Raw genomic sequence first — 23,972 nt, forward strand, 5'->3', positions numbered from 1 at the left:
CTTTGTTAATAAAACAAACTCCAAGGGGGAAAAAACTCAATCTAGTTTTGACCCACAGAGTTTAAAGTAAAAAGGAAGAGGAAACATGCAATTAAGTGGAAGAAAAAGAAGAATGAGACAACATTTCCTTCAAGAAAATGTTCTGAAAGAATTCCACATAGGAAATAGATCCTGAAAAGTTATTTTCATCGTGGTTTAATAGGTGTTCACAAAAAGGTATTCTGTGGCACTGTCACTCTTCCTCACAAATTGAATATCTTCATTTATTGGCCACTTTCATAAAACTTAACATTCTAGAGGTCAATTTTAAAAACTGACTTAAAAATAAGTACACAATTTTTGAGTTAAATCTGAAACAGACCTCATCTCCTGTAAATTTCAGGCATTACTATTTCTAAGCATCAACTAGGCAAATCAACTGATTAAATACCCACATCCCCATTTGGAATAACAAGTAAACAACTGCTCCCAAAAGATGTATAAAACGTTTAGAATAGAAAATGAATAAACATCTCAACTAATAAAATTACTCCTTTTTCAGCATTAAAAAATAACTTGTGAAAAATGTAATGTAATTACGAAGTGTCATACTCATCTCTATTTCTAAAATAACACACGGCATATTTTAACTAAGAGAAATGCTAGTTTCCCAAAATAGCATGATTACCTTTCCCCAAGACTGTTATCTTTTCCCGAGGTTTAAAAAATAAATATTACCATCATGACATCACTAGAAAGAAATTGAAGCATACAAGGAATAAACTATAGTTTCTTTTTATATCAAAATGTACTCTTGAAAATGTGTTTGGCACAGTGCTAAATCATAATAGTTAATACTAAATATTGCAGGATACAATAAAACCCTGGAGTTAATTGTTTACACCCTCTTATGGGAATGAAAATAATAGATACCAATTATTCAGAAGTCAGCCTATACAAACTGTATAAACAATATTTTATGTTTTGCTTTGAAAACCAGTGATATAATAAATTTTACATAAAAGACTGTAAAATAATATAAATGGATTTAAACAGATCTTTACAATAAGAAATTCAAATGGAAACAGACAAGTAACAAAGAGAAGTAAAAAAATTTATTGCAGTATTCGCTCCACCAGATTGCCTGGGGATCCCTTTTCTTGTATTGTTTTCAGGGTGACCTAATACATCAAAATCTACATTTACAAAAACTCCTTCTGCAGATAGGTCATAGATACTGCATGCTTTTTTTTTTTTTCAACAGAATAAATTATATATCCAGGAGATTCTGCCATTTTACAGCCTGGAAAAAACAATGCTTCCCTGGAAACTGGGCTAAGCTAAAGAAAGCCATCCGCTGCTAGGTTAAACTCCAAGAACACTTTATTAAGAACATTAACAGACTAATTTCCAACATTCACTTGTTTATTTTTTAAACAGAAAGTTTTTTCCAAGATATAAACAATTTTTGTTAAACTATAATACAGTGGGAGTAAAAATGAACTGAGAATCTGTTTCTGCTGCACAACAGCGAAGGGAGCTCCCACAAAAATGTTTGCCCAACATTTCCTTCTTTTGTTCCTGCATCCCAGGTTCCATTCTTACTCTTCATAAAACTGATTTTTTTTTTTGCCAGAATGTTGATATTTCAAGTTTTTCTGCCTTTTAAAAAAATTCCTGTAAATTTGGCTGCATGTACAAATTCATTAGCTGGAAGTCCCATCCTTGGCGGCATACAGGGATCGTAAAGTCTGAACAACTTTATTAGTCAGCTTATTAGCACTCGTTAGAGCAATTTTTTTGTAAATAATGTCTGACTCTTTAATAGTGTCTACCCAAGGCACCAGTTTGCGGCCATCACGGCGCTTAGCCTCAGTCCAGGAGCCACTGTAGGAGCCTGCCATCCACTGAACACTGAAGCCATTGCTGGTTTTCTGTACTACTCTTGCAATTTGTGGTCGATCTTTGTACTTTGGACAGCAAATAGCGATGACATCCATGACGTCAACACTTTCATTCATCTGTGCTGCCAACTCCGTAGAGTCTGAATTTCGTTTTGACCTTCTCAATGACTAAAACATTGGGAGGGGGGAAAAAAGACCAAGTGTTACACAAAAGAATTTTAGTGAAATTATTGTTTTTATTGCTTTTAATCCCTTGACGCCGGGTGTTGGGATTTCCCAGCACACTTCCATTGCTGGCAATGAGACGCACCGTGACCGCCAGCGCCAAGGGGTTAACATACTTGTAAAACCATAAAACTCTTAATTTGTACCCGTGTCTTTACTCTTATTGATATATAAAATTATATATACATATGAACCATAAAGCTACATAAAACTTAGCAACAATAAAAACGATAACACACATTAATACAATCCAAAGAAAATTAATAATCCTTTATGCTGGATAAATCTCATTTCTGTTTTTTTCTTTTTTATTGTCTTTTATGTTAAACTTTCTACAAAAGGATGTATAAATGGTTAAGTAGAGAATCTCTATCTACAAAATGTTTTCTCTCATAAGTATTACATTACTTGGTGTACATTTAATAGACTGACATATATAAGCACATAAAAATCATTTTACGTAATACGCTGCGAAATACGTTGACTCCTCCTCCGCCTCACCCCTGAAGTGCCTCCTCCTCTATCCTCCCCATCACTTTCATCATCTTCTGTCTCTGCTGCTGCATTATTTTTAGGGCTGCCTCCTCCAAGCAGCGAGGTAATTGCTTTGTTCCGAGCATTTGTGCTAGCTGACACCTCCCCTTCTTCCTCCTCTTCATCAGGGTCCAGATGTTCCATGAGAAGTTTGAACTACAAAAATTAGATATTAGAGTTTTCAGTAAATATTTCAAACAAGACTGTCAAATCTCTAAATGCTTTCTTTTTCACTCTAATTTTTTTTCCTAAATGTTTTCTGTGGCAGTAGTTTAGTGTGGGTGAAAAAAGACTTTAGCTATTGTCCAAGTCAGGGATGGGCAGACATTTTCTGTACAGAGCCAGACAGTAAATATTTTTGGCTTTGCAGGCCATATAGTCTCTGTTATAACTACTCAACTCTGCCATTGTAGTCTGAAAGCAGATACAGACAATATATTAGGAGTCTCTCAAAACATTTTCTTCAACATTAAGAAAATTTTGTGGTAAAATACACAAAAACATAAAATTTACTATTTTAATCATTTTAAAGTGTTCAATTGATTGGCATTAAGTATATTTACAACGTTGTGCAACCATCACCACTGTCATTTCTAAAACTTTTTCATCATCCCAAACAGAAATTCATTCTGTACCCACTAAACAATAACTTACCATTCCTCCCTTCCTCCAGCCCCTGGTAACCTTTATTCTATTTTCTGTCTTTATGAATTTGCCTATTCTTAGAGCCATTTTAAAAGGGCATTTTATATACACACACCCCCACACACTTGATGAGTATATATGTAAGAGATATACAAATATATATACTTGTATTACTTCTGTAAGAATACATGAAGAAATAGTAATATTGGTTGCCAGAAAGGAGAGGAACAGAATGGCTGAAGAGGGTAGGAGGATGATTTTTCACAGTTTTCCCTTTTATGAAATATAAATATGTAATCTATTGAGTTAAAAAAATACATACACAGGCATAGGTTTTTCCTAAAACTTGCCTGAAAACTCCCATTTTTGCTAAAATGAAATTGGTGGTGGGCTGGTATTTCCTAGGAAAAAGTAATTACAATGCAATGGGTAAAATGGGAAAGGCAAGCTTAAAGTAACTCAAAACCACACAGAGAAAAATGATCTTGATATTTCATGAAGCTTACTTGTAAAGGAGGCAGCTATCTCCCCCAAAAAGAATTTATTTTTCAAAAAAGTCATTAATTAGAAGGAAATATATTTTGGTTTTACTACTCACATCTAGATACTGTTTTACTATACTCCTCTTCACATCTTCAGTGATTTTGGAATTAGCCATATCACTCCGCAGGAAGTCCAGTGTTTGTTTGGGATGAAAATGAACTCCTGTTTTTCGGTTTATCGCTTTATCATATACTTTTGCAGATTCAGATGGAGAATATTTCTGAATTTTACTGTTTTGGGAAAACAAAACCATTAACTTAAAAATTTTTTCAGGCATTTACATTTACACTGATTCTAGTTAAATTTTATTTACTAATAGTTAAACTTTTTGTCATAAAGATTTCAATGAACTTGTACACAAGATACAAATAATTTTAAAAAAGGGAAGTAAAAGCATGAAGGCAAAGATTAAAAGAACAATATTTTCTTGTTTCCATCAGTATTTGTCTTGAATAGAGGCATCATTTAAATGGAAGCAGTTTCTCATGTCTATTTTTTAATACCATGATTGTGATTGCAGGACAGTTTTAATACAGTTACTCAACACCACCTAACAGGTTTACCTCCTTCTACTTTTTTGCTCCCAATTATTCATTCTCTACACAGCAGCCAGAATGACTATTTACAAACCTGTTTCATATTATTACCAATTCTGCTTAAAAAATTTTCCAACTATGTAACACTGTCCCAAAACCTTATGAGGTTTTAAATTATTTTGTTTGGCTGCCAACATTTAACATCAACATATTTGTCATAAAAATCTGAATTATCTAACTTCTTGAAAAAGTGAAAGCAAAAAAGTAGAAGTTCTGGCCACAGTGTGGCTACCCTCTTCTGTGGTAACAAACTGATGAACATCTGAGTAACATCTGACCCCTTTAGATGAAACATGCTCTTTCCTGTTTGCCACTGACCTTCTACCAGGTCCACTTTACTCATTTCATTTATCTGTTCCCTACATACATTTAACTTCGTGATTCCTAATGTAAGGTTTCAATGAATGCGGAAAACGATCAAAATTCGATGGGTACAGGCAGAAGAAAGATACCTATAGTGACTAATGGTGGATAAAATTATGGGGCACTCAAAATAATTAGTACTTTTCTACTTCTTACTTTATAGAGCACATGAAAGACTATTTGGATTCTGTTAGAGTTCAGTGTAGTTGGTTTGCACCTATTCTTCATTCACAGCTCTTTAAAAATTTAAATTTGCAATTTATTTTAAGATTAGCCTAATTCTTTACTGAGATCTTTTTAAGAAAATCAACAAAATAAGTCCTTTAATTTATAATGCTTTATCCCCAAGTAAGGGAATACATTTTTTCTCTCTTCAATAATATGATGGACAAATTATGGTATATCATACAACAAAATATTATCTAGCACTAAAAAGGAAGAAAGTCCTTTTTCAAAAGGAGCATTTTAAATATTAAAGTAAGAATACAGTCAAAACTGGGTTTCATATTTCTTTATTATTTGAACAAAGTAACGCTTTTTTGCTCTCACTGCTTATGCAAGCTTACCTATCAGAAAATCCACAGAGATTCTTCAAATGTTGTTTTAACATCAGAAGTAATAAAATACCCTGGGAGACATTTGCAAACTCAATTAAAGGAGCTGAATTTTCTGGCAAACATTTCATCACCGAATTTATATCATCTTCTGAATCTGAATCTGAATCTGAATCCACACGTTTCCGTGACTTCCGAGGCCTGGAAACTTCTTCTTCACTCTCGCTTGACTCATTTTCCTTACTGGGTGATGATTTTCTCTCTTTCCTTTTGTCTTTTACCATTGACTGCAAAAAGAAGAAATTATTCTGTTTGAAAAACGATAAAAACAAAATACCACTAACAAATATACATATGATCCATTCAACAGCTTCAAAAAGCATCCTTAAATTAACATTTTATGCATTAAAGCCCTCTGACTTTCCATAAACAACTGGAGATGTAACCCTTGTGGGAAAAATTAAGTTCCAAAACCAAATAAAATCATTTATAATCCACTCCTCCTCCCCTTCTCATCCCCCCTCAAAAACCATTCAAAGGGAAACAATTTTCTTAGAGGATCATGACAGGAGATAAATTAGTTATAAAAGTATCAATTTGGTACATAGATAACCCATTATAAAGGAAAAGCAGTAATTATAATTTAACTGAGACTACAACAGGCTTGAACACGTCCAGTTTATATCAAACTCTCAAGAACTTTTCAGCAAGATAATATGCAACTTTTCTTAATACTTAAATTCTGTTTCTTTGTACTTTATAAACTGTTAGCTCTTAAAAAGAAAGTCAGTTGGGTTTAAGAGGGGGGTAGGTCAGATCACAAAGCAATTATTCAAAAGGTAACTGTTAAGAAATAAGACAGGAGAAACATTCACAAGTATGTCCACAATAGTAAGTAAAGTAAAATAAGATAAAATGATGGCTAAAGTTCCTGGGAAATTATTAACTTTTCAAATTTTAGTGTGCATATTAAACACCTAGGGATTCTGTTAAAAAGCAGACTATGTTTCAGCAGGTCTGGGGGGGCCTGAGGTTCTGCAGTTCTAACAAGCTCTTAGGGGAGGCCAGTGCTGCTGGTCTTGGTCCACTCTTCAAGTAGCAAGGATTTGGATACCTCTGTAATTCTAATCTTTAGGTATTAAAATAATCTCCCTGATTTACTAGTTTGACCAGGCTGAGTTTTGAGCACTACGATTTTGCAAAATAAGATCTACTTGTATCATCAGGCACATGAAAATATGCCAATTAATTCATAAAGAATTTACTGAGTGCCTATTACGTGCCCAGTGCTACATCGAGTGCTTTTACAATTAAACCAATTACATCTCCTCCTAAAAACCACAAAATAAAAGATATAAGATTTATAACAAAAAATTTAGTAAACATTTTGGGCACACAATATGCCAACTTGCACATAATATGATGCCAGTGTTCAGGGACAAGGAAATCAATAGTTACTATAAATGTTCTGTGTTTCTTTGTAAGTAGGCTATCTATATCTATATCCATATCCACATCTCCTCGAGTTTACTATTGTGATCTACAGCATTACCAGATTTACAGAACAGCAAGATGCTTTAAAATGAGATTTCAATGAATATATGAATGGATACCAAACACTTAAGGTCAGTGCTTAAAGTGAGAGAAATAAAGAAGTGGGATGGCTTATCAAAGAACAATCCATATCCATATATACACACGCACACACATATACATGTATATATAAATAAAATCCATCTAAATGATCTGGAATGGAATGGTCTTAGGTCTTTCTTAATAAAAATGAAATGGCAACCCATTTTCTCTCCCCAATTCAAGCACTGCCCAGATTTCAATAAATTCATTTAGAAAGATTTTATATACCTGTGAAAAGAATAAAAAGAACAATGAGAAACAAAACAGTGAAAATAGCATGCCTGCACTTTGACAGATATGTTAAGAATAGTAATGTGTGTAACTTACCTCCTTGAATGACTGCAGTAGGTTACTACCAGAAACTGAGAGTGTAATGTCTATATGATGCATTATAAACAACGGCTCTTCCTGTGTCTGGTATGGAAAACAGGCTAGATTGTCTGCTATATACAAGAGCATATTCACTTCTGTTTTCTGTAAATTTTAAAAAAAGGTACACGTTTAGTGGATAATCTAGAAATCCATCCAAAAAGTCTTTTCAGAAAAAATATTACAGGGCACTTTCACCTCAGTTAATTGTTTCAGAAAGAGAGAGACAGAGGGAGAGGGAAGCAGGGAGGGAAGGAGGCAGAGGAGGAAGGGAGGCATGGAGGTAAGAAAAAGGGAGGAGGGTGAACAGAAATGGATTTTATAAAATAATCTTATACCCATTTAAAGAGATTTCATAATGACTTATACTGTGGTACCTCAAGAAGGGAAGAGGTGAAATTTCTTAGTGCACCCAAGTGGAATTCCCTGAAGTTTTCTTACAGAGTATATGGAATCTTTATGATAAATCCATACCACATCAGAAAGTATACAGATGCATTCATAATTATTTGTCATTGTGCTTCTAAGAGTTTAATACACTGGAGATCAGTTACACACAGTTACTATTCTGCCCTCAAAAATACGTGGTAATTATAGTACTAATATGAGAGTTAAAAAAAATTCATGTACTTATAAGGCATTTGTCAGTTTCCTAGGTATAGGTAATTTAGAATATCAGAATCGTTCTGACAGTGCTACCAGTTTCACACTATAAAAACTGAGGTAGGCAAAATTTAAGGGAAAAAAAGAAGTAAAATTTAAAAGAAGTTACAAACGGAGACTTTGAGCATTTCATGATCATACAGAACATAAACAGAAAGACACGTTAATATTTAAATTCTTTTAAAACATTTTACACAGCTTAAAAAAAAAACAAAGCAATCAAAAAAGACCCCCTCCTACCATCTTCCTTATCCTGCTGTCCAAACTTAAAACTCAGGAGCAGCAGCAGTAAGCAACAACCAAAACAGATGGAATAAACTTGCTCATAGTATTCAGGGGACTCTCACTCTATTTTCTATTTTTAAATATGTATCAACACATACATGTTAAAGTTGGGGAAATGTTGACACAGAATCTTACTTCATCTATTAGTTGTAACACTGTAATTTATACATATTTTTTCTCTTAAAACTGGAAATTCAGGACTACTATGAATAAACCTTTCTAAAACTCTGAAATTCTTCTACTTTGGTTATAAAGAACTCCTAAATTGCTCTTATTTTTTTCAAAAATCGAACTTCTTAAAAGAATAGTCTAGAGCTGTTTTGCCCATATCTTCCCCACTACTCTTTAATTAGTTAAAATCATTTTTTCGTCCATCACTGCTTGACTGTTTCTGTCCACCAAATATTCCACTCTATTTTTTTACTTCTTATTCTCCTTGACTTCTCAGTAGCATCGGATGCTATTATCTACCCTTTCCTTCCTGAAATCTTCTTCCTAGCTCTTTGACTATTCCTCTTCTATGTTCTTAAGCCAACTCCTTTTCAAACTATTTTTGGCAACAATCCTGTTATTCTCTCAGGTGCTCAGGACAAAATACTCCAGTTATCCTTTGGCTATTCTTCTCACAGTCTCACTTAATTTATTCCTTCCTCACAACATTTCTTCTTTCCTTTCCTACTGTCCATTCTTTTCTTTCCTATTGTCAAAATAGATCAATCCCTTATTACCTCCACTGTGAACACAATGCTAAAAAAATGTGTGCTCTTAAAATGCTCTGTGGCACCTGTCCTCATCACTTTATTCAAACACTTTCAATGGTTTCCTACTGTTTATAAGATCTTCCATAACCCATACCTCACTATGACCTTTCTGCCCTAGTCAAACAACAATCTATTCATTATTTCTCACACATTCTTATCTTTGTACCTTTATTCATGTTTTCACACCTGCCTTAAATAGTAGATCCATCTCATCTTATCTCCCTAGGCCTTCAGTAATTTGTTCCTTCTCTGACATCCTTTGTTGGAGTTAGTCAGAAGAAATTACTGCATTATGAGAACTGGATTTCCAGTTTAGCATTTCACATGCTGAGTTGACAGAACATCAAGCTAATGACACAGAACAGACAGTAAAACCACGTAGGAATGAGGCTCAGGAGAGAGATGAGGACCAGAGCAGTATCACTGATACAAACCACTTAGCACTAAGGATATGCTAACCTTAACTAAATTTCCTTTATTTTGTGTCCTATCACCCCCAACAGGAGGTAAGATCCAATGAGGGCAAGAGCACTATATCAGGCCATTTTGTACTCCTAGCACAATATCCTACACACAATGAAAGCTTCACTTAATATTGATGATAATATGATGATGATGATGGTGGTGGAGATGATTAAAGTATATTCCAAGTATTGCGGAACTAGACGTTTATAGTATTTATTTGCTAGATCATATATCCAAAAATTTCCTGCAGTACTTAAAAAAAAAGAGATCTAGTAAGGTTTCTACATTCTGGTAATTTTAATTTTGCTATGTTGAAAAAATCTGGTATTGGAAGAGCAACAAAGTCAAGCTATGAAGCGATTAAAATAAGAAAAAAATGTTTCTTTTGTTCTTCTTGAAGTTTTATGCACATAGACTGATCAGTAAGCTCTATGTGGGCAGATACCACATCTGACCTATTTGCTATTTTATCTTCATCTCCTGGCACAATGGCTACCACATAGCAGGTGGTGCTGAATAAATATTTGTATAAAAATGAATGAATAAATCAAGAGGGAAGTGTAAAGAATAGGATGTTCTGTCTTCTTGGCTTATGGTCCTGGCCGACCCAATTATACAACAGCCCAAAGGGTCAAAATTATAATTACACAAAAGTGGATTCTTCATTAAGGAAATCAAGTTGAACAAATACGGATCTCACCAGCCAAAAACTTAAAACAATTATTCTAAGAATATTTAAGTCAGACAGAAATGAGTGAAATTTTACCTTATTTACTTACTTAGGTAATCTATCTGTCAAAGTGATAGTTTAGTGATATAGCTTATTTAAAGATATGCTTAAAGGAAACGTTATCAAAGTTTGTAAGATACTCTGTTTGTAGACACAATTACAGTTGGCGCTCTGTATCAGCAGCCTCCACATCCACGGATTCAACCAACTATGAATTGAAAGGCCTATGATGGTTGAGTCTGCACTGAACATGTATAGACTTCTTGGGTCATTTTTCCCTAAACAATACAGATAATAACTATCTACATAGCATTACACTATATTAGGTATTATAAGTAATCTAGAGATGATTTAAAATATACAGGAGGATGTGCGTAGGTTATATGCAAACGCTACGCCATTTAACGTAAGGGACTTGAGCATCCTCGGATGTTGGTATCCATAGGGGAGTCCTGGAACCAATTCCCCGTGGATATCAAAGGACAACTGCATACTTTGTCCCTCATTATATTTATTCCCATACAAAATTTTCCCTTCGATTTTGACCGTATGCCTTGTAATTAACATGGAAGACTTAAAGAAACACATTTAATATCGTCATTATTGTTTACTAAAATGGTAATATTTAAAAAATAGTGACTACTTTAGGCATAAGATTTACAGAACATTTTTCTTAAAATAGTAAGGTTTTTATGCTTACTGCTGTGTCATCAAAGAGGTTGAGTAAAGAAATTAGAAAGGCTCGTCTGTGTTGGCGGTTTCCACGGATCATGGAGTAAAGGTGTGAACACAAAGCACTAGACGACTCATCTTGTCTGAAACCCCTTACAGGATCTTTTAGGCATGTGTTGATTGCCTGTTGTACCTGGTAAGACATCTTCATACCAGCCACTGCTTTCATCTGCAATCAATAAAAGCCCCATTAAAAGAATCAAATAAAAAATATACTTTGAGCATTATAATCCAAGGCTAACTTCATTATTTCATTTTCTTATTTAAAATAAAATCATAAAATGCAAGTGCTGGAAGGAACATCAGAGATCATTTATGACAACATCCTCTTTTACAGAAGGAAAAAAATAGAGACTCAGAAGAGCCATTACTACTGCCAAGATCACACAGAAGGGACTAAAACCTATGCAATCTGATTTTTAATCCAGTGTGCTTGCTGGACTGTCACCTCTAGCTCAATCTTAAGAGTTAATTTTAAATAAGAACAAACACTTTGGAGGACAAACTTAGTTGCATGTTTAGAAGTACTAAACAAAATATTTTATTCTAATATGAACATGGGCAGGATATTTACCAAAGAAATGGGTTACCAAAGAAAGATGTTTAAATTTAGGTTATACAATTTAAAAATACATACATGAATGAATCCAGCATATTTTTTGTCTATTTCCACAAGCTGCTGATCAGCCTTGTTCCGCATAGCTGGTTCTGGATCTGTGCCCATAGCAATTAAATATGGTACACACTGGAAATAAAAATAAAGGATTTATAAGACATCACAGTAGTAAAAGCCCTATATGTATCTAGACATATGTTAACACTTGCTGTATATCTGGGATATATGAATTTAGCTTTATAGGCCTTCCTATAAATGCCATGTTTAGTATTATTTTAAAAATGATTACTCTTCCCTTAGATTTAGTTTAAAGCAAAAAAGGACTGGAACATCAGTAAAAATACTGATGTGGTGCAATTTAAACAATTTCAGTGTGAATTTAAGGTTCTTTAAACATAAAGAGCTCCCACACTAAGAATATCCACTTAAGATTATGATACATACTGCAAATGTATAATCCAATAATTTTTCAAACTTGACTTAATCTGCTAGTAAAGATAATATAGGGCAAAAAGTAATTTGTCTTCCATACTCAAAACTAGGAAAATAGACTTCTTTCCCACAAAGCTGATTTTAGATATGCCTTCAATGATCAGCTGGATAGCTAGTATTTTGGTAATAGTCACATTCATTGTACTTCTAAAGTCAAGAAACATCATCACTGTGTTAAGTGAATCTGAATCAGATAGCAGTGATGGAGGCCAGGAAAACAACAAATATAAAAAACAACTTTAAAAAAGTAGACATGGCACTAAGTGAAATGGGTGATCATGGATTAAATTCTCAGTGGCGGGGTAGGGAGGAGGGAGTCCATACAGAATGCTATTGGCTTAAATGGCAAAATTTGAAAATGGACTGTATATTCAATAATACTGCATCAATGTTAAATTTTCTAAATTTGATGACTGCCTTATGGTTTTACAAAAAACAGTTCTCATTCTTAGAAAATATATGCTGAAGTGTTTTGAGGTGAAGAACTATGGTATCTGAAACTTACTACCAAATGATTCAGAAAAAAATATATGTATGAAGAGAGAGAAAGCAAATGTGGCAAAATATTAACAAACGGTGAATACAGGTGAAGAGTATGAAGGAGTTCACTGCATACTCTTGCAGTTTTTTCAAGTGTAAAGTTAAAAAAAATGTTTAAAAAAGCACAACCACCTGAGGCCATTTTAGAGTACCAGGAAAGAGCCCTAAGTATGTCAATAATTTGAGAGTCTCAATAAACTACTGTACATTTTATTAAGTGATCTTGATGAGGATAACCCTGAGTCATGAAGAAGAGCCTAAATATTCACTAGTGTGCTGTGCTTCAGGACACAGAAAAGAACACAATATACTTACACACAGCATACTTTAGAAAAAGCCAAAATAAAAATCTTGAAGGGTACAGGCTTTGGCTATCTACTAAGTTCACTTCTGTGGCCTATGGCACTCTCCTGAACACATCAGATGGTGTATACTACTACACTGGCATTAGCTGCCAATCCGGAGTAATACTATTATGGCTTTATTACGTCATTTAGTCCTTTGAGATGCTGGGTAGTTGACATTATCTCCAATTTACAAAGGAAGGAATTGAGATCAGACGATATAATTTACTTTTCTTTGGACTAAAATCTACCCTGTTTACCAGTTAGATTATACTCTTAACCCTAGTTAACTCTCTTGACATGCAAGCTGTCGGTTCTTAGGGATAACAGTCAATGAAGATTAAAACAAGTCTATGATCCCTACTTAGAAAAATGATTCCAAGCATATGGTCTACCAATATAATTTGGAAGTTTGTTTAATAGAGGAAACTTTATGAATATATGTGTATTTTGCAGTAATGACAACCTAAGAGATGGACTAAAACTTGGATGCTTAAGAATTTAGAACAAAAATAAAATTAACAACTAAGAGGAATAAAAAGCTACTTATTCTCTAATCACAGCGTTATCAAATAACAAATCTGGCTCTTTTAGTAAGTGCTGATGCTACGAAACATACTTACCTGAACTGGATGAATAAGACCTTGGTTTAGAGTCAATGCGATGACATTTAGGGCAAAGTGGCGTACACTTGATTGGGTGTGAAAAAAAGCCTCAAGCACCTGTTTGAGGTAAAGCTGCATGATGGAACTACTCATCCCTGAGGAAACATCACCCATTTCTTTTAAATCTTCCTGTTTTGCAACTTTCTTCCCTACAAAAAGAGGCAAACATATTAACAACATGTATATTAACTTTACTAAATACACCAAATTAGGCCATAGTGCAAAGGACAAAATGTTAGAGCCAGTGCTCTGGCTCAATGGTTCTTAGTCTTTTTTTCTGTTGTGTGTGTTTGTCAGAGGCTCCTTTGAGAACCTGGTAAGAACTATGCTCCTTTCCTTTCTTAAAATGTTAATGTTTGCACATACATTAAATTTTACAAACTATTTTAGGAAGTTTATGAATACCTTAAAGCCTAGCTATGGACTTAAAGACTCCTCTTTAACTGAATTCCTTCATCTAATAGACAAGGATATTTAGATATCTGGATTAAAAACGAGTCAGAGAGTATCCTAATTGTAGCCGCACCATGAAATTTAAAAATATATTTTCACTTACAGTCTCTATCTGCCTGCTGCATACGTGTATCCTCTTCTTGTAGGTAGGTCTGGAGGTTTTTTAACACTTGTATTTTTAAATTTACTGAGGAGTTCTTATCAGATAAAATATTATTATATAGGTTTTTCACCTCTTGCTCAAACATTAGACTTGGATGCTGAATAAAGGCAAATCCTAAAGAAGAGAGAAAAAAAATCTCTTGATATACTCACATTAAAATTAAATATAACACAATGAAAATGTTGATAAATTATATAAAGAGCTCCTTATTTCAAAAATTAAAACTTAAAATGACTGGAATAATATGCTGGTGGCCTTACCTAGAGAAGTATTAGAGCAGGCACTTCTTTCCCCATGAATTAAAAACAAGAAATTGCATTTCAAAGGAGAATTTCACACAAGAGGAAACCTTGAGGAGGGAGCAGGGCCTAGTGGCTAGGGGAGTGGATTAGGAGTCAGGAGTCTTGGGTTCTATTCCTGGCTCCACCACTGACTTGTAGTGTGACCTTGGGTGAGTCACATAATCTCTCTGTGCCTCAATTCTCCATCTGTAAAACGGGGACAATAATATTTACCACCCACCTACCTCAAAGGGATATTTTCAGGATTTAAGAGGTAATGTCTGTAAACATTTTTTAGATCCCTAGCAGAAAGTACTACATTGGCATTATTAATAAAAATATATATTGAAAACTATCCATTTGATGAAACCAAATAATTCTAAAATAAACTAAAGATAAGAGTATCTTCCATTTATTTCTCATATGGCATTATAATGAAGCCACAATGTTGTTTCTATAACCACAAGTTAATAACTAGCAAAATAATATCTATGTTTATTTATATAAAATGTTGATGTGAGATAAAACGAAGATCTTTGATGACAGCAAGTATTATTGATGCCAAATAACAAACTAAACTCAAAGCATAGAGTGATCACATAACTAGCCCAAGGTCACACAGGATAACTATGGCCCAGGCAAGATGTCTTTTATTAACTGGTGTAGAGGCACTATTTTCTGGATAGTGCTGCTTCTTTAAGTTAAAATTTACAATACTTGTTTTCTGAATTAGATACAACAGTATTAGGTTTGCCACTTTATACAACTTATGTCCAGACTAAATATTCAAAGGTATACATTTGGCTTGAAGGAAATACTGCACCAACGTAACTCCCTAGTAAGCGATATCTGAATTTTTACTATATTTGCTATATGTAATTTTCTGAAAGGGATGAAGGAAGAATAAGATGATAAAATTTAAATTTCAAGAAATTAGTAATCATTTAATGAGGTTTGAGTAACTTAGGATATTTTATTACTCATTTTTACTCAAAAGACTAATATAAATAATTATCCATGCACATTAAATTATAAACCTTGTTAATGCTACCGAAATAAAGTTTCCAAATAAGTTATTAATTGACTAGCTTACTGAGTAGCTCTATGTGTATTTGCACAAAATAAAAACAAACAACAATAACAAAACAAGAACCTAGACAGAGTGCTCTTCTTGTATTTTTTTAAAGTGTATTCAATTCAGGTACTTTAGTATTATCCTTCTCATATTTCTCCCATATTCCAAAATTTTTCCAGATAAGCCACAAAGACCCAACCCTCTGCAAAGACATATGTATTACATCAATGCTCCTGGAAAAATAATATGGGACAGATGCATATCCAAATTGTTCCTTTTGGGTTAGTTCCCATGTGCTTCCATGTAAATAAGTCTGTGTAGACTGCCCATTGTTTTAACTAGAAGCAGTAGATACATATAATGACAAAGCATTGCAAAGAAAAAGAACAAGTTAAAAAATATGGAAAAGCACAAAATTCTTCTACATCATCTTTCTTTATCAAAGTGTTTTAATGACTGTTCTTATAAAACACCATGAAGTATGGGGAGGAGACAGTATTGTCATCTCTATTTTACTAATGAGGAAACTGAAAGAAGCTACGTGACTTGCTCAAGGTTACCTAGGACATCACTGGCTGAGCAAGAATGGAACCCAGGCGTTTTAACCCCCAGTCCTATATTCTATACAACAGATCCTCTGTGAATAGAAACATACTTAAATAAATCAACAGTTTAGACCGACAATATTTTAAAACTTGCTCAACTTCTCAAACAACAAAAAACCATAAAGAAATTTAGACTTAACTTACCTAGACCAATGATAGCTTTTGTTTGTACTTCTTCATCTGAATGTTTTGTAAAATACATCAATAGTTCAAGTACTTTATCCTTTATGTTAACCTAAAGGGGAAGAAAACCACATTAAAGTGTATAAAGAAGAGTAACTTAGATCAGTTTTCCACTATAAAGGAAAAGAATGCCTAAAAGCCAACAGTAAGAACTTCTAAATGTGAACTTTACTAAAGAATAAACCACCAATAAATTTATAAATTCATAAATTTTAGAACCGTGGCATTCAAAATAAAAGTATATGACAAAGAAGCTTGTGCCAGAATATAAACCAAGGTACTGCTCCTTCATCGAAAAAGTTAAAAAAAAAAAAAAAAAAAAAAAGCGGCTGACCTAAACCGTGTGCCTACTGTTAAGAAAGCTGATATAACTTGCGTAACAGACCACAGTTCATGGGTCAGTTGGAGGACTACGTTTTATGTAGCACTGTTTCAGAATTCTCATTAAACCAGACTACTCTAATGCCGCCTTCATCTTGGGTCATTACAGTCATTTTCAGTTCACAAAGTCACAGAGTTCTATTTTTTACAGGATACTAAGTAATTAATATCAGGATCTTTACCTTACTGTTGCCTTTAAAATCTTCCAGATCGAAATCAAAATGCCGACATAGTGCTCCAACAGTGAAAAGAGATCTAAGAAGTGCTGGTTTGTTTGTTAGAAGTGAAGTGTTATTTGGGTCCTCCTGGTGCTGACTTTTTAATTTCGAAATGGCACCTAACAAAGATAAGAAATATTTATTTATAATAAGCCCTTTATCTTTTTTTGAGGAAGATTAGCCCTGAGCTACTACTGCCAATCCTCTTTGCACTGAGGAAGACTGGCCCTGAGCTAACATCCATGCCCATCTTCCTCTGCTTTATATGTGGGATGCCTCCCATAGCATGGTTTTTGCCAAGCGGTGCCATGTCCTCACCCGGGATCTGAACCGGCAAACCCCAGGCCACCAAGATATGGAACGTGTGAACTTCACTGCTGTGCCACCGGACCAGCCCTGCCCTTTATCTTTGAATTGTTATGTTTAAATAATTACTGCTAATGAATTACAATTAAATTTTACTAATGGTTCTAAGTATTAAATATATCTAGAATTATGAGGGAACTCCTTAGAGCCTGAAAGAATTAACATAAGAAAAAATGATATTTAAATTTTACATAGTGGCAGAAAACTCACCAACACTTACTTATGAAGAGATAAATTTCTGAAGTAATCATACTGGGTTACTACGGGAATAAAAAGATTATCTTTTGAATAGTAGAAAATACTGTTTCTGAGAGTGGACCACAGAGGACAATCATACCTCTTACAATTCCCTCAATGCTACCCTTTATCAGAAGTGTTAAAAAGGAGCCAGACACACTGCAGGATCTAGCAGAATAATTTTAAAGCCCAGGCACTGCACTTACCATAGTATCTATTGAAACAGGCCCAAACAAACTTAAAATTCTGTGTCACTTTATTTACAACTGCCCCAAGACAGCTCACACAATGTTGTACTACCTAAAAGATATAGAAAATGTTACTGTTTAGACAAAAGTTAAAGACAAATATCACTTGAAAATTATAGACTAATCAATACAGAGATGGTAAACTGAATGCTTACAGTCATGCCATATTTGATGATAAGCTTCATTAGATCTTCTTCAATGGTGGCAAGGAAAGTTTCACTTGGATGCTCCATCAGTGGTACAACCAGTTCTAGGATTTTTGCAACATTACAGATAACCATGAAATCATTCTGTGTCTGTAAGAATAAAATTGGTGTTTTATGAATATCAAAATCTGAAAAGAAACTATATATAGCTTTACGTATTTAGGGATTGAGGTATTATCTATGTAAAGTTTCATTTAAAAAAAAAAACAAACAAAAAACTATTAGAAAAGAACTTAATTTTAAGGTATGGAAGAAAGAGCACCAGATAGTGCCAGGAGCCTGGATTCTAGCTCTGCCATTAACTTACTATGTGACCTTTGGGTCACTTAACCACAATGCTATAGTTATTCTTTTTTTCCTTAAAATACAACACAAGTCAATTCTGAACAAAGGTATTTTGTTTTTTACCAAGTATTTTACCAAGACTGATACAGTTTTTAAGATTTAGCATTTTTCAAACTGGGGTACGTTAACCTAGTAGTTCTCAATTGGGGGTGAATTTGTCCCTCAAGGAATATTTGGCAATATCTATAGACATTTTTGGTTGTCACATCAGGGGTGTAGGGGGGTAATACTGGCATCCAGTGGATAGAGGCCAGGGGTGCTGCCAAACATCCTACAATGCTCAGAAGACTTGTTGACAACAGAGAATGACCTGGTTCTAAATGTCAAAAGTGCTAAGTTTGAGAAGCCCTGTGTTAATCCTTTTTATGATAGATGAAAATGTAGAATCCCAGAACTAGGTACAAGGATTCTTTACTTTAAAATTTCAAATACTATATTAAATTTTTTTAAGTTAAAAAAAGTTTTTAAACTTAAGAAACTAAGCAGTTTTTTTTTTAAAAAAAACAGAGCATTAAAAAAAACAAATCAAAAGAAATTAAAGGATTTACAAAAGTCTCTTTCCCACTCCCTTGTCTTTCAGTTACCTAGTTTTCCTGCCCAAAGGCAACCAAGTTTCTCATTTTTGTGTGTGTGCATACAGTGAGGCTTTCAGCATTATGTTCTTATCTAGCCAAGCTATCATTCCCTATTCTTAGCAACAGGTTACTGACAACTCATTTTGGACTCTTTGAGCTCATTACCTCACTGGTTAAAAACTTTCCCATCCTGTGTTCATCCTTCCTTTCAGAATACCCATAGGATTAAATTTTAAAAAATAGGCAAAATGAATACTTCTTTCTAAGTAACACAGAAATCCTGTTGTTCCCTTGCCATCTTCTACTCTCACTTCCTTTAAGCAACAGGGGATGAGTTAAAGTGGGTGTCTAGGGATAGAACAGTTTTTGTCAAGTAAGATAAATTCATTTGAGAATCACTTATAAAATTTTTTTTAAAAAATGTAATAACATTTTTTAAAACCACTCTTAATATTACTGGCCTGGAAAATGAAGTAAAAGAAATATCCTCAAACTCTAGAAGAAAATTTTAAAGAAAGATAGAAATTATGAAGGAAAAGAACAGAACACTAAAAAGAAATATTTGAAATGAATGTAACATAAGATGGTTCAATATCTAAAACACCGAGATTAAAGAGTTTTCAAAAAGAGAAAAAAAAAGTCCACAAGTAAAATGGGCAAATGATACGAACAGTTAAGTTACAGAATATCAAGTCTAATTGGTTTATATCATAAAAAACTCTTGGAATTGGTTTCTATCAATTCTCTTGGAAATCAAGGAAAGGACACTGAAGCAACAACGAACTACTCCTTTACACTTGTTAGACTAGCAGAGTACAAAAATGACACAGATGGTCATGTACTGGTTTCCAAAGAGGCCATAAAACATGTCCACCAGCAATCTGGCAACATCTATTAAAAACCAAACCAGAACCCAAAAAACAGTCTTTCAACCTAGCAAGTCCATTCCTCAGAATCTTTCCCAAATAAAAAAAAACCACCAGTATTTAAAAGTATATGAATAGGAATGTTTATTAAGGAACTGTTTGTAGTGGCTATCATTAACAGGAAACAATGTAAATACCTGCCAAAATGGGAAACTGTTAAATAAATCATAGGACATCCATAAAATGGATAATATGCAGTCATTCAAAAGAATGAATCAGATATATATCAGGTGATCTGAAATTAGTAAAAATGCCTAACAGATATGTATATAACATGACGTGATTTTTTTAAAAACCTGGTCAATCATTTATATATGTGTGTGTCCACAATTATAGAAGCAGAGAAAAAGTATGTAAGGCTATTCCAGGTTACTTCTCCTGAGACAAGGAGGAATAAAGATGGGGGTAGGACATAAAAAACGAAAAATTTTTTAAAGGTGTCTATTATATATGAGATGGCCTTATTTATATAAAACTTTACATCTGGTGTGTGTGTATCTAATTGTACAAAATGTTTTCAAAGTAACCTTGCTTTCAAAAAATATTGGTTCAAATGAGGACTATTTATACAAGTTACATTATAGTGTAGACTCTAGAGGCAAACAGACATGGGATTGAACTCTAGCTGTGGGACTGGTTAGCTGTGTGACATTGGCAAGTTATTTATATTCTCTAAGTTTTAGTTTCCTTATCTGTAAAATTGAGATAACAGTACCTACTTCACGAAGTAAATAAGATAATGCATGTAAAATTCTTCGAAGTGCCTGGCACTGTGCTTAATAAATATTAGCTATTATTATTAGCCATAGATTACATGTTAATCAATTTATTTCTGGATCAAATACAAGCCCTGAAGATAAAATTGGGTCTCAGAAGTATTATGCGTTGTTTTTACGTATTTATCTTCTGCTACTTTCCTTGGTTCTTAAAATTTCTCAGGATGTCCTGAGGTTTTCACTTAGAACTTAGGTTAATTAGATCACCAAAAAAACTGACGATAGTAGTAGAAGTTGTTTAGTAGAGAAAACACTTAAAATTATCTCCTCAGGAACACTGGGAACTTAGGAATTTTTAAGTTTTTAGAGTATTTTAAAATTTAGTGTTTGTAATAAGCCACTTAACTCACCAGGCTGTCTTATAATTTTTCTATTTTTGTAATAGGCCACTAACTCACCGTACTGTCAAGTAACTTGCTGGATTATTTTACTTAAGAAATTTTTAATTTAATTTTCACATTTGATTTTAGGAAAACAGAGTATGCATACTATTAACTTAAAATCAAAATATTAACAGCTTAACATCTCTGACATAATACTAGATTTTCCATATTCAATATATTGCTATAAAAATAAAATATATTTATAATAAAATATACAAAAAATGACAAATGAAAAGCAAATTCAGAATCCAAGAGACAGTAACTTTCAAAATGACAGAAACTCTGCCTTGTTCACTTTTGAGGTGTTAACATAGTTATAACATTTATTAAACATTTACTGAAGATGTGGCTTGAGAAGCTTACAGAGAAATGGAGCCTGAACTTTATTTATAATACATCAGAAAAATGATGTTTGTAGGTAACTTGCCACAAATATTAGAACAGATATTTGAGTATATGACACAGTTGATCTGTCAGTGAAAATGACAGTACTCTCTCAGTGAAAATGTGGACGACACAATGTGAATTCTAAATTTAAAATACTTACTGCAAGGTTTATGTAAAACAAAAAAACAGGCCAGCTCTATACTTACACTACATTTAGTGGTAAGGTATGGTTGCATAGTCATGGCATGTTTAACCATGAGCTGGGGTCTTATTTTGCTGAATAAGAACAAAGTGGTTATGCAAGCTACCAATCTTCCAGAATTCACACCTTTATTGTCAGAGTCTGGAAAAACAAACAGAGAAATAAGACACTAAAATATGAGAAGGCAGTGGAAATTATACAGAAAATTATTTAAATTATTCAATATTATCCCCTGAAAAGATTCAGTACATGCCTCAACATAACAGATTAGCATTTCTTATGATACTAGACTTTTTGCATTCCATTTTTTCTTTATTATGTAAATTACAATAAAGGACAAAGAGGCTAGGCTATGGAAGGCAAGTTTTACACTGAGAGGAGTAGGACTGAAGTTAAAGAGTAGAAAGGAAGTTGGGAAGTTTAGAGATGGGCTTTTCGGAATACACATGATGTTGATTATATCTAAAAATGGATAGATGTGAATATGGGGAAGAATATTAGCCAAGGGAGACAAAAACAATTTAGCTGAGGTGATACTGTGTTTAAGGGTACTCGGAAAAAAGAAATGCTGCTGTGGTAGAAGAATGTTAAAAGATGAAGTAATAAATTAAGAAGTTGGATCAGTGCTACACTAGAAAGGTAAACAAAATGTTGTTCCTGTGAGAGGAAAACGATGCTACTTAGGACACACATTGGTTCTCAGGAGGCAAATTAATTAGTTCTTAGAGGAGATGAGCAACTTTTTAACATTAAGTGACAACAGTATCACCCTTAAAATCTAGGATAGGGAAAAATAGGGAAACAGAACAAGGAGATAAAAAGAAAAAGAGGTACACATGGAAAATGAAAAAAAATTAAAGAAAATAAACTGTATAAAAAATATAAAGGATATCAACAATTTCCTTAGGTGCCATAAATGGTACCTCTGTAAGGGGCAACTGGTCCCCAGTTCTGGAGAATGACCAAGGCTGACTATTGTTCCACATGAATGTACATTAGGAGATGGGAAGTAATGCTAGTCTTGTGTGCTTTAAGCAATAGATATCAATGACTACTTTTATGGTTTTATATAATTATTTATATTTTGATTAATAACTTCATATTTGTGGCTGATAAATAATGTGATAGATAATATAAAATATTAACTATTTAAGGAATTTGTCAATTTTAAAAATATTAACAGCTTTCTAGCTCAAGATTAAGCACATTTTATACAATTATAAATGATATTACAAATGTACTAAAATCTTTTAAAAAGATTTTATAATAGTTAAAGCAATTTCGTTTTGAGAGAAAATTTTATGTGATTTAAGATCAAACAGTTTTTGGACAAGCACAACTAGCTAAATACATATTAGCCCCTGCCTTACTTTCATGCTTGTTCAATATGATATCTACAATTATTTGCTATTGAAAGATATGTGGAAGAGATGAGGTCTATGCTTTTATTACACTGCTCTAGATAATCTTAGTCAACCTTAACAATACAATCTAAGATACATCATCAAACAAAAAACAGATTTCATTTAAAAGTGAAGTAGTTAATTATTAGGCTAAGCAGAGCCAGAGGCAAAAATGAGAAACGTGCTCAAAGTATTTTAAAATATCTTATAAAATCAACTTAATGACCAATATATAAAATGTCTTACCAGCTAGAGATTCCTCATATTTAAGAATGTGCTCAACTAGGTTATCAACAAGTTGAGTACAAGCTTTCTTCACAGGTTTATATGAGGAATCCTCTTCGGACTTCAACAACTATATATGTGTATATATAAAAAAAAAATCCCAGTATAATTATTCATTAGGCAATAATAATATAAATGCATTAAATATGTCCATAATAAGCTTCTCAATTTGTCATTAACAATTTAATACTGAAAATGCAAATTAATAAAAATATATAGCAAATGTTTTAAAATATCTTATAAACCAGTAATTTATAAATATTTCAAACAATTTTAGTATTAAGTATTTAAACTGCTGTGTGTAGGACCTTATATAGGATATGAGAGAAATGAGAAAGGTGATCTTAAGAGTACCACTCAATGCTAGGTGAATTATTTTAAAGAATTAGAATTCCATTCCTCGTTATTTCAAGTCCTTTGATGTCTCAAAAAAGAATATTAGAGGTTAATTACATCTTTTATATAACTGTAACTACATCTGAATTGCCCCTTAAATTTTGTAATTATAAAACGTAAGACTAGACTTCTTCTGTGTTGTTTGCCAAATTATTAATAAACAATGTTAAAAAAATATTATGAATGATGAGATGAGGAAAAGAGATCAGTCTAAATGTAGCCAAAAAATAAAACCAAT

At 33.2% G+C, this 23,972-nt stretch overlaps 1 protein-coding gene across 5 annotated transcripts in view; it reads right to left on the minus strand.

Moving 5' to 3' along the window:
* Positions 1-1,072: 1,072 nt before the first annotated feature.
* The window catches only part of NIPBL (NIPBL cohesin loading factor), a 195,015-nt gene continuing 172,115 nt past the window's right edge, over positions 1,073-23,972 (minus strand). For 2 of the 5 annotated variants that reach the window (XM_070245908.1, XM_001499547.7), the window contains 15 exons: positions 23,300-23,408; positions 21,655-21,791; positions 18,006-18,146; positions 17,809-17,902; positions 16,964-17,118; positions 16,362-16,452; positions 14,197-14,370; positions 13,599-13,789; positions 11,621-11,728; positions 10,952-11,152; positions 7,306-7,452; positions 5,356-5,630; positions 3,886-4,060; positions 2,610-2,798; positions 1,073-2,051 (listed from right to left, as the gene is read on the minus strand). In XM_070245908.1, the coding sequence (XP_070102009.1) occupies positions 1,686-2,051; positions 2,610-2,798; positions 3,886-4,060; positions 5,356-5,630; positions 7,306-7,452; positions 10,952-11,152; positions 11,621-11,728; positions 13,599-13,789; positions 14,197-14,370; positions 16,362-16,452; positions 16,964-17,118; positions 17,809-17,902; positions 18,006-18,146; positions 21,655-21,791; positions 23,300-23,408 (2,553 nt within the window). In that variant the 3' untranslated portion in view covers positions 1,073-1,685. Of the gene's footprint in view, positions 2,052-2,568; positions 2,799-3,885; positions 4,061-5,355; positions 5,631-7,305; positions 7,453-10,951; positions 11,153-11,620; positions 11,729-13,598; positions 13,790-14,196; positions 14,371-16,361; positions 16,453-16,963; positions 17,119-17,808; positions 17,903-18,005; positions 18,147-21,654; positions 21,792-23,299; positions 23,409-23,972 lie in introns of all 5 variants that reach the window. The other 3 variants (XM_014734904.3, XM_014734903.3, XM_070245909.1) reach the window with 3 other exon arrangements.

Source organism: Equus caballus, chromosome 21 (genome assembly GCF_041296265.1).
Source record: "Equus caballus isolate H_3958 breed thoroughbred chromosome 21, TB-T2T, whole genome shotgun sequence".
NCBI classification, from domain to species: domain Eukaryota; kingdom Metazoa; phylum Chordata; class Mammalia; order Perissodactyla; family Equidae; genus Equus; species Equus caballus.